This window comes from Scylla paramamosain, chromosome 41 (genome assembly GCF_035594125.1).
Source record: "Scylla paramamosain isolate STU-SP2022 chromosome 41, ASM3559412v1, whole genome shotgun sequence".
NCBI classification, from domain to species: domain Eukaryota; kingdom Metazoa; phylum Arthropoda; class Malacostraca; order Decapoda; family Portunidae; genus Scylla; species Scylla paramamosain.
Window position 1 is genome coordinate 9,319,467 of NC_087191.1, and position 15,000 is coordinate 9,334,466.

General features: G+C 38.5%; 1 protein-coding gene across 4 annotated transcripts in view; it reads right to left on the bottom strand.

Moving 5' to 3' along the window:
* Positions 1-15,000, bottom strand: part of LOC135092941 (uncharacterized) — a 393,086-nt gene that overhangs the window by 46,401 nt on the left and 331,685 nt on the right. For 2 of the 4 annotated variants that reach the window (XM_063991756.1, XM_063991753.1), the window contains one exon: positions 2,034-2,731. The exons of 1 other annotated variant lie outside the window; for it this stretch is intronic. In XM_063991756.1, the coding sequence (XP_063847826.1) occupies positions 2,659-2,731 (73 nt within the window). In that variant the 3' untranslated portion in view covers positions 2,034-2,658. Of the gene's footprint in view, positions 1-2,033; positions 2,732-11,932; positions 13,641-15,000 lie in introns of those variants that run through there. One more of the 4 variants, XM_063991755.1, reaches the window with a different exon arrangement.

Sequence of the window (15,000 nt, forward strand, 5' to 3'; positions counted from 1 at the left end):
TGGTGGTGGTGGTAGTAGTAGTAGTAGTAGTAGTAGTAGTAGTAGTAGTAGTAGTAGTAGTAGTAGTAGTAGTAGTAGTAGTAGTAGTAGTAGTAGTAATTGTTGTTCTTGTGTTCGTAGTAAAAGATATAATAAAGTAGAGCATATTGAGGAGAGAGAGAGAGAGAGAGAGAGAGAGAGAGAGAGAGAGAGAGAGAGAGAGAGAGAGAGAGAGAGAGAGAGAGAGAGAGAGAGAGAGAGAATACTTCACACATAAATGACTTCAATTGATGGTTCCCTCCACGTCAGTCTCCTCATTTCCTCCTTCCTTCCTCTCCTCTCCTCTCCTCTCTCTCTCTCTCTCTCTCTCTCTCTCTCTCTCTCTCTCTCTCTCTCTCCCCCAGGGCAAGTTCATTGATCTTCTTCCTCCAACGCCACAACATCTACCACTATCACTCTCTCTCTCTCTCTCTCTCTCTCTCTCTCTCTCTCTCTCTCTCTCTCTCTCTCTCTCTCTCCCATTCTCCATTCTTTCAAAACATTCAAGTACACACGAGATGAATAAAAAGATAACATAAAAAAAGAGGAAAAAAACAAAGAAAAATTATGAAAGGAGATTTATGGAAAACACAATATTTTTCCCTTTTTTCCTTCGCATTACGTTACTTTCAAGGACTCGCTCACCTCTTGGACTGGAAACTCTCGCCAAATCTACCAAGTGTTTTACGCCCGCGGGTGATTTTGCTTCGTGTGTGTGTGTGTGTGTGTGTGTGTGTGTGTGTGTGTGTGTGTGTGTGTGTGTGTGTGTGTGTGTGTAGTACGTAGGATTTCGAGATTCTACTCTGGAGCCCTTGTCGTGTGTGTGTGTGTGTGTGTGTGTGTGTGTGTGTGTGTGTGTGTGTGTGTGTGTGTGTGTGTGTGTGTGTGTGTGTGTGTGTGTGTGTTCGGTTCTTCAACATTTCGCCTTGAGGACGCAGAGATAAGATTGCAAGAGACGATAAAGATGGAGGAGAAAGAGACAGAAAGACGGAGGGAGGAGATAGGATAAGAGGGAAGGTACTGCAAGTGGAGAGGGGAGGAGGAGGAGGAGGAGGAGGAGGAGGAGGAGGAGGAGGAGGAGGAGGAGGAGAAGGAGGAGGAGGAGGAGGAGGAGGAGGAGGAGGAGGAAAACACCAATAAAAGAAGATGAATGACAATTTGATAAGGAAGGAGGAGAGAAAGAGGAGAGGATAAGAGGAATGGTAATACGGGAGAAGAAAAGAAGAATGGGGACGAAGAGAACGAGGAGAAAAAGAGGACTTCAGCAAAAATGATAGGTGACAGAAAGAAGAAGGAAAGAGGAGATAGAGAGAGAGATAAGATAGGATAAGAGGAAGAGTAATATGAGAAGAAAAAAATAGAAGAAGGACGAGGAGAAAAAGAGGAAAGTAATAACAGTGACTAGAATAAAAATAGGAATGAAACTGAGACAGAAAACGATGAAGAAGATAAGAAGAGAGAGAGAAGGAAATGGGAGAAGAAAAAAAGGAGGAAGAAGAGAAGGAGGACAAGGACAAGGAGTAAGAAATGAAAAGAGAACTTCAGTAAAAATGTTAACAGTGACAAGAATAAAGATAAGAAGGAAACTGAGGAGATGAAGAATGAGAAGAATGAAGAAGACGAAGAGGAAGAGGTCGAGAAAGAGGAGAGAAGGACAGTATGAATAATAAGTTAGAGAATGTTTATTGGCTTATGAAGTTCGTGAGAGGAGCTCTGTGTATCTTTACTGGCAGAGTGAGACCTGAATGTGGAAGAGAGAAGGCTCCTCCCCACCCACCCACCACACACACACACACACACACACACACACACGCACACTGGCAAGAGTATCAGTTTATTAGAGATTACAGGAACATTTTTTTTTTTTTAACTAGACGACTAAGTAAGTGTTCTTCAGAAAATAGATTCTACTACTTATAAAAAAAAAGACTGGATTTTAAGAATGAATGTATCGAAAAAAATGAATGCAAATAAGAAAAAAAAAGTGAACAGCAAACGTAAAAAATGGAGTAGTGATGAAAAGTTACAGATATGAAGAATAAAAAGAAGTAATAGAAGAGAAAGGATTGGATAGAATAGTTCATATATAGAATAAAAAAAAAATAATGCAAGTAATAAGAAGAGTGAATAATAATGATGATAATAAGTATTGATGACACACTATACTTATGAAAAAATTAACAGAAACAATCACTTTCAGCTCAGTTAGACGAAATAAAAAGCGCACTGAAACACAAAACACTTACGAAATTAAAACATAAAACGATACAAAAACACCAACACACACACACACACACAACACACAATCAAATCAACAAAACACTCACAATCCCCCCCAAAAAAAAGACATTTCGTAAACAACATTCTCCGTGACGTGAGCGATCTACCAGTCACGTCCCGAAGACTTACAAACTCCGCACAGCCACGTGACATAGGAAAAAAACACCGCGATTCCTTTTGTTAGCGGGTTTTGGGTCAGCGGGGATGCGAGGCCTTTGTGTCGCGGGCGCAGTATTGCTTCTGAGGGCAAGGAACTCGGCTGATCACTGATGTCGAACTTCTTAAACATTTTCACGACTTGTATCATGTCTCCAGCTTGTCTTGTCTCCCCTCGCCTCCCTGCTCTTTGGCTCTTTGGACTTAAGATGAGACGTAACATGAGAGGTGGTGACAGGAGGTGCAGATGGGGGGTGGTGGTGGAGGAGCGGGAGGGCTGCGGAAGAGGAGTTGTAAGGAGGTAATGTAAGAGGTGAACACAAGATGCAGTCTAAAATTAGCAGGTAACAAAATACCTTTAGCGAGGTTAACTAACTCACCTGACATTCCACATACCTTCCTCCCTCACCGTATAACTAAACAACTCACCTGGACAAACTGACTCACTACAGAATCTACATAAAAAACAGGACAATCAACTTAAACATTCCACGGGGGTCACCACAGGAACACCCTCCCCAATGGCCACCCAGACACAGCGCCGGTGGGGTGAAATTAGAAAACATGTATGTAAATTCTCGCTGCATCAGGTGAGAGCATCGTAAGGGAAATAATAACAACTGGATACGACAAAGAGCACAAAAATGTACCGCCTTATGTTTATCTGCAAAGAAGTTACGCAGCAGGAGAGCACGGAGGAGGAGGAGGAGGAGGAGGAGGAGGAGGAGGAGGAGGAGGAGGAGAAAAAGGAGGAGGAGAAAGAGGAGAAAAAGCGCGAAAATGAACAGCAGCGGAAAGTGGAATGAAATTCATGAGTGGATAAACATGAAAAAAGTTACAACAACGTGGAAGGAAGGAAGGAAGGAATAAAGATAAGGTAAAAATGAAGAAAGGAATGGAAAATGAGGATGTGGAGGAGGAGAAATAGGAGGAAGAGAAGAAGAAGGAGAACGAAGAGGAAGAGGAGGAGGAGGATGAGGAAGAGGAACATAACATAACAGAACGCGGTAAAAAGGAAAAGGGGAAACACAAAGGAACACAAAGGAAGTCACCGTCGGGCAGCTTAGTGAGAAGGCGCCTATGAAGCTCTTTATATTGAACTTATTTTTTTTATTAATGTTTTTATAAATCAGGATGTGATATTTAAAAACCTGTCACCAATCTTTTCTATACTGTAAGGAAGGAAGGCGGCGTGAAAGGATTACAGTCACCCATGACGACGACCCCCACAAGGAAATACGTGTTTCAAAGTTAATTCAGGCATGTTTGCAGCCTGTCATGACGGTCTGTTGACAAGACTCTCGTTACAAGATTTACATTCACCTTCAATAAAGATCCCTCAGGTTAATAAAGGCTTTGTGTTCAGTGACATTGAATACATTGAGTTACAACCATAGAGAATAATGCACCCGTTTATTATATTTTCCCTTTCACAACTAAACATTTCCTGAAGGTTTACTGACATAGCATTGCGTTACAAGATTTGTTTTGACCTTCAATAGAGACCCAAACGTTAACAAAGGCCTCTGCGTTCACTGATATTGGATGCAGCGAGTTACGGAAACACAGGACAACACCGCCGCTGATTCTGTTCTCCCTTTCACTACTAAATATTGTCTGGCACGGCAAGATACATCCGGCACTGAATTCTCCCTGTGGTGTGTTGGGCAATGTCTCCACACTTCCTTTTATGCGAGAGTGACGCACCGCCACCAGTGTTTGTACATGCCTGAATTCTGTATCCACCCTGCAGGCATCACTGTAAGGTGAGCCACGCCTTGCTTTGTGTGGTTACCCAATGATGCAGTTATTGGGTTTGTCCTGCACGTGTTATTATATCTATCCATTCTGTTCCTTAGATTCTTCACGACGCTACAAAATATCTTACATAAACATAAGATTTAAAGTAGCTGGAAAAGGGAAATTCCTGTACTAAGCATGAACATTCTCCACAAAATTTGCCAACCTTCTCATCACCATTTGTCTTCTGTATCCATATAATCACAGAACCTTCTATTGAAACTACCTCGCGTGTTGGCGCTGACCACATGACTGCTAAGACTATTCCACTCATCCGCTACTCCGTTCGTGAATCAGTTTCTACCAATCTCTTTCCTAAACCTAAACTTATCTAGCTTACATCCACTACCTCGAGTCCTGTCCTGATTGTTTACAGAGAAAACGTCACTTATATCACCCTTGTTCATTCATTTTACCCATTTAAATACCCTTATCCTCCCTTCCTTCTGAGATAGGCAGCCTTAAGTTATGTCACCCTCATGAAGACAGACAAAGCTTTTATAAATTACTTAAAAAAAAAAAATGTAAACACGTTATCTTTCCCTCCCAGTGTTCCGTTTGGTATTACAGCTGAAGTCTTTGTTACAGGAAGCGTCTGGCGTCGATATTTGCAAGAATTTCTGAAAATACACTGTTTTTCTTTTCTCCCCAATTTGTTTTGCTTTTGAGTTGTTTGAGATGTTTGAGTGGTATTGCTCCATCACGGAAAGGAGGAGGAGGAGGAGGAGGAGGAGGAGGAGGAGGAGGAGCAGTAGGAGGAGGAGGAGGAGGAGGAGGAGGAGGAGGAGGAGCAGAAGAAGAAGAAGAAGAAGAAGAAGAAGAAGAAGAAGAAGAAGAAGAAGAAGAAGAAGAAGACAAAGAAGAAGAAGAAGAAGAAGAAGAAGAAGAAGAAGAAGAAGAAGAAGAAGAAGAAGAAGAAGAAGAAGAAGAAGAAGAAGAAGAAGAAGAAGAAGAAGAAGAAGAAGAAGAAGAAGAAGAAGAAGAAGAAGAAGAAGAAGAAGAAGAAGAAGAAGAAGAAGAAGGGAAAAGAAACAAAAAAAAAACAAGGAAAGAAGATACGGAAACACTAGGAGGGAACAAAATAAAAGAACTTGAAGAGGAGAAGGAAGAAAAGGTAGGAGAGAAAACTTGGAGGAGAAATAGGACAAGGAGAAGAAGGAGGAGGAGGAGGAGGAGGAGGAGGAGGAGGAGGAGGAGAAGTGTATGCATAAAGGCAAGGGAACACAATTTTCTTGAATCTCAGCCAGTTCTCAGCGCTGTGTTGGTGGCAGTGTTGCTTGTATTATAATGATGTGTCGGCTGAGTGTGTCTGTATCTCCCGCAGGTAAAAGTGGCTCTCTCTCTCTCTCTCTCTCTCTCTCTCTCTCTCTCTCTCTCTCTCTCTCTCTCTCTCTCTCTCTCTCTCTCTCTCTCTCAATAATGTTTGTCTTTTTCTCTTACTCCTAAGTTTAGTGTATAGGTTCTTTTCTTCCTCCTTCTCCTCCTCCTCTTCTTTCCCTTTCTTCTTCGTATCTTATTTTTCCTCTTCTTCCTTTCGTTCTCCTTCTTCCTGTCCTGTCCTTCCTTCTAGTCTTTTTTTTTCTTCTTCTTCTTCCTCTTCTTCACCTTGATCTTGTTCTTCTTTCTCCTCTTCCTTCTTCTCCTGCTTCTTGTCTTCCTCTTCCTCTTCCCATTCCTCTTCCTCTTCTTTTTCTTCTTCTTCCTTCTCCTCTTCCTCCTTCTTCTCCACTGCCTTGTCGTCGTCTTCTTGTACCCTGCCACGCATTACACACACACACACACACACACACACACACACACACACACACACACACACACACACACACACACACACACACACACACACACACGGTAGGTTTGAGGGCGGGCATGTATGTACGTATGTATGTATGAATTTCGTATACATGTGTCTGAATGCATAAGTTATTTTGCCGCTGTAAACTTTGATTAAATAACATGAAATCATCCGCCGCCAAATGCAAATCATGAATGAAATCTACAAATAAAATAAATGAAATAAAAAAAAAATGTTGCGAATATATAAAAAAAAAAGTTGTGGCGTCACTTTTACAACTCCGCCCAATCTCATTACTCAGGCTACTCAATATTTGCTTTTACTTCTTGCCTTTCGCTCGTGTCCCCTTAATGATGTGAGGAGAGCGAGCGAGACATCAGGACGTTCACCTTTCCTGGAGTTCTCTTCCCCTCGGCTGTCTGGCTGTCTCCTCACCACATCAGCGGAGGACAAAGTGTAAGGGATATGATTAAAATTACCCCCATCCGCCTGACAAGTATCAACAAACACAAGCACGAATTTAACGCATCTTTGAATACCAGTAACTCGCTGAGCAGGTGACGCGAGGTAGGTGGTGAGTGAGGGAAGTATTGGTTTGTACTCGCCGCAAGTAACGGCTGAAAGTTTATTTCATCATCCAATTTTTTTATGGTTCTTTTCCATCTCACTTTGGGCATCGGCACTCAAGCGGGCCTTATTTTTCGAGGTTCCTGTTGCCCTTATCCAGTGCCGCCCTTACAGAAAATAAATAAATAAATAAAAATCTACGAATCCAACAGAAATCAATACATGAACGGCGTGTAGATGAAACGCGCTAGTCGCCTTAAGGATTTATGTGAGAATGTTGAGTGAATGTCATGTACAGGGGTCGAATGTCGAATAGAAATTATGTATGGACTTGTGAACTGTTTTGTGTCAAGGGGTCCGTAAATATCAAGATGATTTGGAGGTAAGAGAGTAAAGATTAAGTGTCTCGTACTGATCTTTGTCTGAAACATTCCTACAATACTCGTACATGAAGCAATTCTAAGCATTACACTGAACGTTTTCCAGAACATATCAAACTATTTTGTATAATATACGTAACGTTTTTACAAAAGAGCAAATAATTTCATGCAATACATTAAACATCCGGAAAACATATGGTACAATTTTTGCTAATAGACTAAACAATTTGACAATTTCCAAGAAACTTCTCTAATTTTGGCTGATCCTCTTAGCTCTGCTCTCTGGGGACCTGCTCCTTTACTGGGGCTCTTACTGCCCTTTTGTTCAATTTTGCCTGAGCAACTCTTAGGTAACAAAAAAATAAAAGAAATTTCGACAATATACCAAACATTTACGAAAAAAAAAAAATCTAACAGTTTTGGATGATATATCAAACATTCTGAAAAAAAAAAAAAAAATATGAAGAATTTTCCAGAACACAGTCTGAGTTGAGGGCATGAAGAAACAAGATGTGACGTGATGCGTGAAGGTGGTTTTCTAATTTTTTTTTTTTTTTAATCCCAAGCAGCACGACATGATAACAGTTTCTATGACAACCATACTTACATTTATTACTGAGAATCTCAACTCCCTTATATCACCATAAAGCTTAATGGAAATATGAACTACCTTTTATTTACACACACCTTGTTATGACTCTCTCTCCATAAAATGTTGGTAAATAAACATATTTGATTGAAGTGAAGAGAAAGTGTTTCCAGGGCATTCACGCTGCATTAAATTCATTTCCTCCACGCCTTTTATGTTGGGGAAAAAAAAAAATGTATATGTATACTTAAAAGAAAAGCAATAATTATTTCATCCTTAAACTTATCCACGTTGTGTTTGAAATATTTACATGATTTTGAGTCCAATGATTCCTTCTATAAAATCTATAATAAATTCCTTCAATATGTCTTACAATTCCTTCATTTATAAAGTACTAGCATTTTTTTTCAATTATTATGTATTTTACCATAATATTTCACCACAAAATTTCAAAAGGAATATAAATTCACATATTCCACTAATGTTTTCTGTACAACGCCAAATGGATTCATGAAAGAGCCATTACAGTTATTACATAATTATTTTTCATCACGCATTTCAACTTCACATTCTCCAGCATGACCAAAAAAGAGATAATTATGATCTCACATTTTTCGTTGCTATTACATATTCCTTCTAACGCAAAATGGCTTCTCTGAATAGACAAAACAGGTACGTAAATATATTTCCACTGATTATTCTGATCTCATGTTTCGTCGTATACAGCAATACAAACTCTCATTTTCCGCCCCGGCATTTCCTTCTAAACAACACATCGTGGTTTGATTAAGGAAGTCCAAATATATTCTCCTCCACATATAGAAATAACTCCCAACCTTCAACTTTACAACTTTCATACAATTTTCATCCCGCTTCTCCCTTCCTCACTCACGTACACTTTTCTCTCCCCCACACACGCCAACACCCTGTTTTTCATCCATCTCTCACCCGAGGCTTGAGTGTGATTTATGGAGGCGCCAAAAGTCAAAGATTAATGCTCGTTTTTGAAGTTAGGCCGAGCGGGGAAACCGGGAATTTAATGACAAAAGCCTTTCCATCAGCAGCCTCCGAAGACAGCCCCCACCCAGCCACTTAAACCCGAGGACGCGAGTGACTGAGAGACTGAGTGACTGAAGGCAGGTGATAAAACGTCTCTTTCCTTCCAAGCAACGAAGCGGGCGGAGGGAAAATGATAGGAAACTCGCACGAGGGCGGGAGGAAAGGAGCGAAAAAGAGAGAAAATCACATGATAGAACGTAGATATAAGCCTACGTGGGATACAGTCTTGTTATAATGTACATATGAGCTTACGTGGGATACAGTCTTGTTAGAATGTACATATGAGCTTACGTGTAATACCGTCTTGTACCGGAAAGAGGAAATGTTTTCAGAGAAGAGATTTGTTGACAAACATATAAAGAGGCATATGAACTCAATAATAAGTACAAGAAACCGTTAGGCCTACACGTGACGGCTCCTGTATAAAAAATACGTACATATATGAACCTGTCCATTCGTATTGATAAATTCATCTAATTTTCTTTTAAAGCTGCCTAATGCGCGGCACTAACACCCCGACTATACAGAAAGCATCCTAGTCATCTACTGCTTGATTCATGAACCACTTTCTTGCTATTTCTTTTTGAGATCTAACCTTATCAAACCTTAAGACGTTAAGAGCAATGTTCTAATATTGATTTGTAATGAAAAATACACACGCTTTTGTGACGTAAGGATGAATCGACACACAATGTTAAATGAAAGAAAACAGTTGTGTACAGTGAGAGGAAAAGGTTCCAGAGAATATGTAGGCCTCACAGTGAAGCTCAGGAGTATTTCACCTAATAATGAAGACGTAAAAAAAGGGTCGAGAATGAACATTACACACGTATAGAAGGAAAGTCGCAGGAGAAAATGGTAAGGTGCAAACAGAAAGTGATCACAGCATAGAAATAAAATAATAATAATAATAATAATAATAATAATAATAATAATAATAATAATAATAATAATAATAATAATAATAACTTAATACTGAAGACTAAAAATGGATTTGTAACAAAAATACACGCTATCTTATACGTAAAACTAAAAGAACAATAATTATTCAATACTGCAGCAGAGAAGAATTTGGATTTAGAGAAAGGAAACCACTTATGAGGCCAAAAAAGTTATAAATAAGCTTGGATATAAAAAGAAACATTCAGACGAAGAACAGAAAACACAGTGAAAGCGGATAATCTGCATCAGGAGCACCAATGAAAAAGAAGCCTTTGAATTTGAGGGACGTGGCGGTCATTCCAGGAAAAGACAATGCGGGGGAAATACCATGAAGAGAGCAGTTGTATTCACAGAACGCAACTCAAAAGAAATGTACTTAATGCAATTAAATTACCTTGTTTAGGTAATATCCTTAGATTTTAGTTCATTTTTTTTTATGGATACAAATTTAGCAGAAACTTATTAAGATTTCAACACCTAGTTCGTTTTTTATTTTATTTATTTTTTTTTATGTATACAAATTTAGCAGAAACTAATCAAGCCTTCCACGCCTTTTAGTAATGTACGTAAATAAATCGCCAAACCTTGTAACGTCAGCTTGATGGACCATGGCTATTACAGATGATACTTCTATGTTACAGCATGTACTGCCTTTAACAATAAACCTTTACCTTCTTATGTAAGAGAGGTACTGGCTAAGGACAAAAACCTAAGAAAAAAAGGTCCATCGAGGCGCCAGTCCCTTAACATTGATAAAAAAACGGTGATAAAAAAAAACTGGAGGATAAGTGTCATGAAACCTCTCTCTTAAAAATAGTTTAAGTCATAGGAAGGAGGAAATACAAGAGCAGGTAGGGAGTTCCAGAGCTTACCAGAAAAGGGAGGAATGATCGAGAAAATGGGATGAATGCTTGATTACTTATTTTTTTTAATGTGGTTAGTTCGTAACCTAGAACTGGAAGACAAAAGTTAATAGTTGAGGGATTACGTAAACACACAATGGTGAAAGAAGTAGGAGAAAATAAGAAAAAGGGAAAAAAAAATGAGAATGAGAAACGTTTGTGATAAAAAAAAAGTTCAGAACACACACACACACACACACACACACACACACACACACACACACACACAGTACCACATACATAATCCTCCCAAAAAATGAAAAAAAGAAAAAGAAAAAAAAAGAAATAAAGAAGAAACACACACACACACACACACTCACACACACACACACACACACACACACACACACACACACACACACACACACACACACTCTGCTAGGAACGAAGAAATACACGCACACACACACAAAAAAAGCCAAGAGACACGAGAAAGTGTGTCAGTAACATCAAAAAGCTTAGTGGAACAAAAACACCTTCAGTTTATCGTGGCATTGAGGACAAAAAAAAACACACAACAAAAAATAAATAAATAAAAATACGAGATAAATAATAGGTCAAGGCAATTCTGAACAGTGGGTAACAAGGAGAAATAGGGGTAAAGGAGTAAATGCAGATAAAAACGAAGAAATGGAATGAAAAGAAAAAAAGAAAAATATAGGCGGAAATGATGGGGATAAAGATGGTTAAGACTGAAATAGGGAAGAAAAAAATAAAACATAAGAAAGATGTATTATGGGTAAATGTAAATAAGAAAAAGAAAATAAGAAAAATCAAATAAAAAAATATATATGGTAATAAGAACATAGTTGAAAAAATGAGAATAAAACCAGGAAAAAAGAAGATAAAATAATAAAAAGAGAAAAAAACAAATAACAACTGCAAATTCAAATAGATAAGGAAAAAAAAAAAGCAAAAGAGGAAGGAATTGTGTCACAGATAAAGCCATAATATAGAAAACAAATGAAAAACAAAAAAAATATAAAGAGTGGAATGCAAAAGATAAAACAGAGAATAGATGGATAGATAAAAGATGGAAAAGCCGTTTATAGCTCAGAGTTCATTTTGAGATTGGATGAAACAAGCCCACGATAAAGAGTTATGGGAAATGAAATATTGGGTGATCTAAACGATTACCAAAAATATTCGAGATCAAAGATGAAGCGGAGTGAAAGATTGGGGGAATGAATAATATTTACGCGCGGCCAAAATATAACCAAAATATAACTTAAATTAAAAATAGCAAGAGTTTAAGAATATTTTTTTTACACCTTTATTAATGTTGTCTTTATGTTGTCAGCCTGCCCGTATTTTTTTTTTGTTATTTATTTCTTATTTTTTCTTTTTCTTTGCATTCTTTAATCCTCTCTCTCTCTCTCTCTCTCTCTCTCTCTCTCTCTCTCTCTCTCTCTCTTCTCTCTCTCTCTCTCTCTCTCTCCTCTCTAAAAGTTAACTATAATGAAGACAAACTTAAGCTAACCATTACTAAGACTCCTTCCTCTGACGTCACAACGAAGCTCGAATACTATTGGGTAGACACAAAATCCATCTACATTAATATTCCTGAAGAGTTTAGTGGAGCTGTCCCTTCCCCACCCTGCCTTTAACTTTTTCCTTACAATCTGACACACCTTGCCTTTAACCTTTTCCTTAAAATATGACACGCCTGTCCTTAATCACAACCAACTGCTTGACATTTCTTCTTTGTTCTGAAGTCCAGCCACTTCTGAAATTAATAATGGCTGTGATATTGAGTCTTGTTACTTTTTTTTAATTTCTACGTTTTTTTTTTCAATTTATTGTACTGGGTATTGTATTTCTTTTTATAACTCTGTCCTGGACATTTCCTCTTTGTTCCGCGCCCCAGCAACTTTTAAAATTAATAACGGTTTTCATCTTCAGTTTTATTTATTTTTTTTTAATATCTACTTTTTTTTTCTTTTTTTTTTTTTGTGTTGTACTGGGTAGCGTTTTTTTTTTTTTTTTTCCAAGTGGTACTGTGTTGCTCATCTCAGTGAAAAATCCTCAAGACCAGCTTTCCTTCAGACTTGGGAGAAAATTACCTTACGTTATAATAAAGCACTTGAGTAATCTTCTACATTTAAACCTTGAAGAATAAAACGAGGGGAAAAAAAAAGGTGAGTCTCATTTTTCAACGCCAACAGAAGGCAAGTTAATAAGAGGTGCGGGCAAAATAAAACACTTAATTATACACATTTCTTAACTTCACAGAAAACGAAGAGATGGGGGGCCGGGGCGAGTGGAAAGGGTAAACTTTAGTATTTCAAAAGAGAGAGAGAGAGAGAGAGAGAGAGAGAGAGAGAGAGAGAGAGAGAGAGAGAGAGAGAGAGAGAGAGAGAGAGAGAGAGAGAGAGAGAGAGAGAGAGAGAGAGAGAGAGAGAGAGAGAGAGTAACTAATTCACTACAAAAGAAGGCAGCTCATTTATCTTTCACAAGGCCTTAAAAGTAGTGACTCCCCCATACATTTTCTTTCTCGTTTACGTCCTCGACTCAGGTAGTGGTGGTGGTGGTGGTGGTGGTGGTGGTGGTGGTGGTGGTGGTGGTGGGTCTCAGAATATTGGCTTTGGTGTTATTTATTACGCGTGTAGTAATAGTAGTAGTAGTAGTAGTAGTAGTAGTAGTAGTAGTAGTAGTAGTAATAGTGGTGGTGGTGGTGATAGTAGTGATAGTAGGAGCAATATGAAAAGGAATGTTGGCAATACTGGGAATATTAGAGGTAGGATGTGATACTGTTACTGAAGAAGAAAAAAAAAGAAAAAAAAACATTAGTAGCAGCAGTAGTAGTAGTAGTAATAATAAAAGAGGAAAAAGAAGAAGAAGAAACAGAAGCAGGGGCACCAACAGTATCACCAACAACAATAATAATAAAAACACTACCAACAAAACATTCAAGAACAACAAACAAGAGAAATAAAAACCACACATTCCGTTGCACGCTAACAAATACCAACCCAGTCGCCTTGTTCAAAAACCTCATAAATGCCGTACAATAATCACAACTACCACATTCATTTGTCACTCCCCGTCAATACCAGTACATAAAAGAAGCTATTCCCTGGACGCCAATCACTGTATTCTCCAACGCTCTTTGTCACAGGAGGAAAGAAAGTGTCACTCTCGATCGTGGACATCTGAAATCAATGGAAAACAGGTAAAGGGTGATAGAATTGAGATGACTGGGGTTCGTATTTCAAGTCAGGGTACGTGTGTGTGTGTGTGTGTGTGTGTGTGTGTGTGTGTGTGTGTGTGTGTGTGTGTGTGTGTGTGTGTGTGTGTGTGTACCCAAAAATTCTACGGAGGTTTTCTACGTTAAATCTTTCTTTTTTTTTAATGTTTTTTTTTTCTCCTTCCTAATTAAATTTTGACGAGAGTATTATTTTTGTATATTTCTGTGGAATTTCTGCATGTATATGTTTTGTCAATAAAGTGCTATCACTGTTACTGTATTTTTTTACTGTTAAAATATCAACAAAAGCAGCAACAAAAACAAGAAAAAATAAAACTACTACTACTACTACTACTACTACTACTACTACTACTACTACTACTACTACTGCTGCTGCTACTGCTGCTGCTGCTGCTGCTACAACTACTGCCAATACTACCACTATTGCTATTACTATCACTATTTTGTATATATGTATGTATGCCTTAGTGTGTGTGTATGTGTGTGTATGCATCAGATTACTTGTGCATTCTGCGCTTTTCATTATACAATCGCCTCTCTCCTCTCTCTCTCTCTCTCTCTCTCTCTCTCTCTCTCTCTCTCTCTCTCTCTCTCTCTCTCTCTCTCTCTCTCTCTCTCTCTGTATGCCAAACCAGCTATTCAAAGGAAGTTTTGTGTTTTTTATTTCCAATTTGATTCATCGAACAAAGAGCGAGGTAACAATATTGAAGTGAGCGAGAGAAAGGAATAAAAAAAATATGATAAAAAAGCGAACAAATGAGGTAAGAGTAAATAAGATAAAATATGAGAGAGAGAGAGAGAGAGAGAGAGAGAGAGAGAGAGAGAGAGAGAGAGAGAGAGAGAGAGAGAGAGAGAGAGAGAGAGAGAGAGAGAGAGAGATAACGGTAAACTACTGCTGCTACTGTTACTCCTCCTCATCCTCCTCCTCCTCCTCCTCCTCTTACTACTCTTACTACTACTACTACTACTACTACTACTAGTAACACAATAGAAACTTTTAAACAAAGGTTGGACAATCACCTCGCAGCAACCCCTCATATAACGTACTTTGCGTCTACATAATTTTTTTAAATTTTTTTTTAATTTATTTTTTTTATAGTTACTGTAGTGAATAGTATAATTTCTCTTTCATCCTTTCCTATCACATCTTAGCCTTTCCTCCTCCCTATACTCTCCTGTTTTTCCTTCCTTGATCTCTAGTGTCCTCCATCCTCTAACTCTTAGAATCTGTAGTGGTAGTGGTAGAATAGACACACAGACAGCCTCGTTAGGCCCAGTAGGGCTGTTGCTGTCTGTTCTTTCCT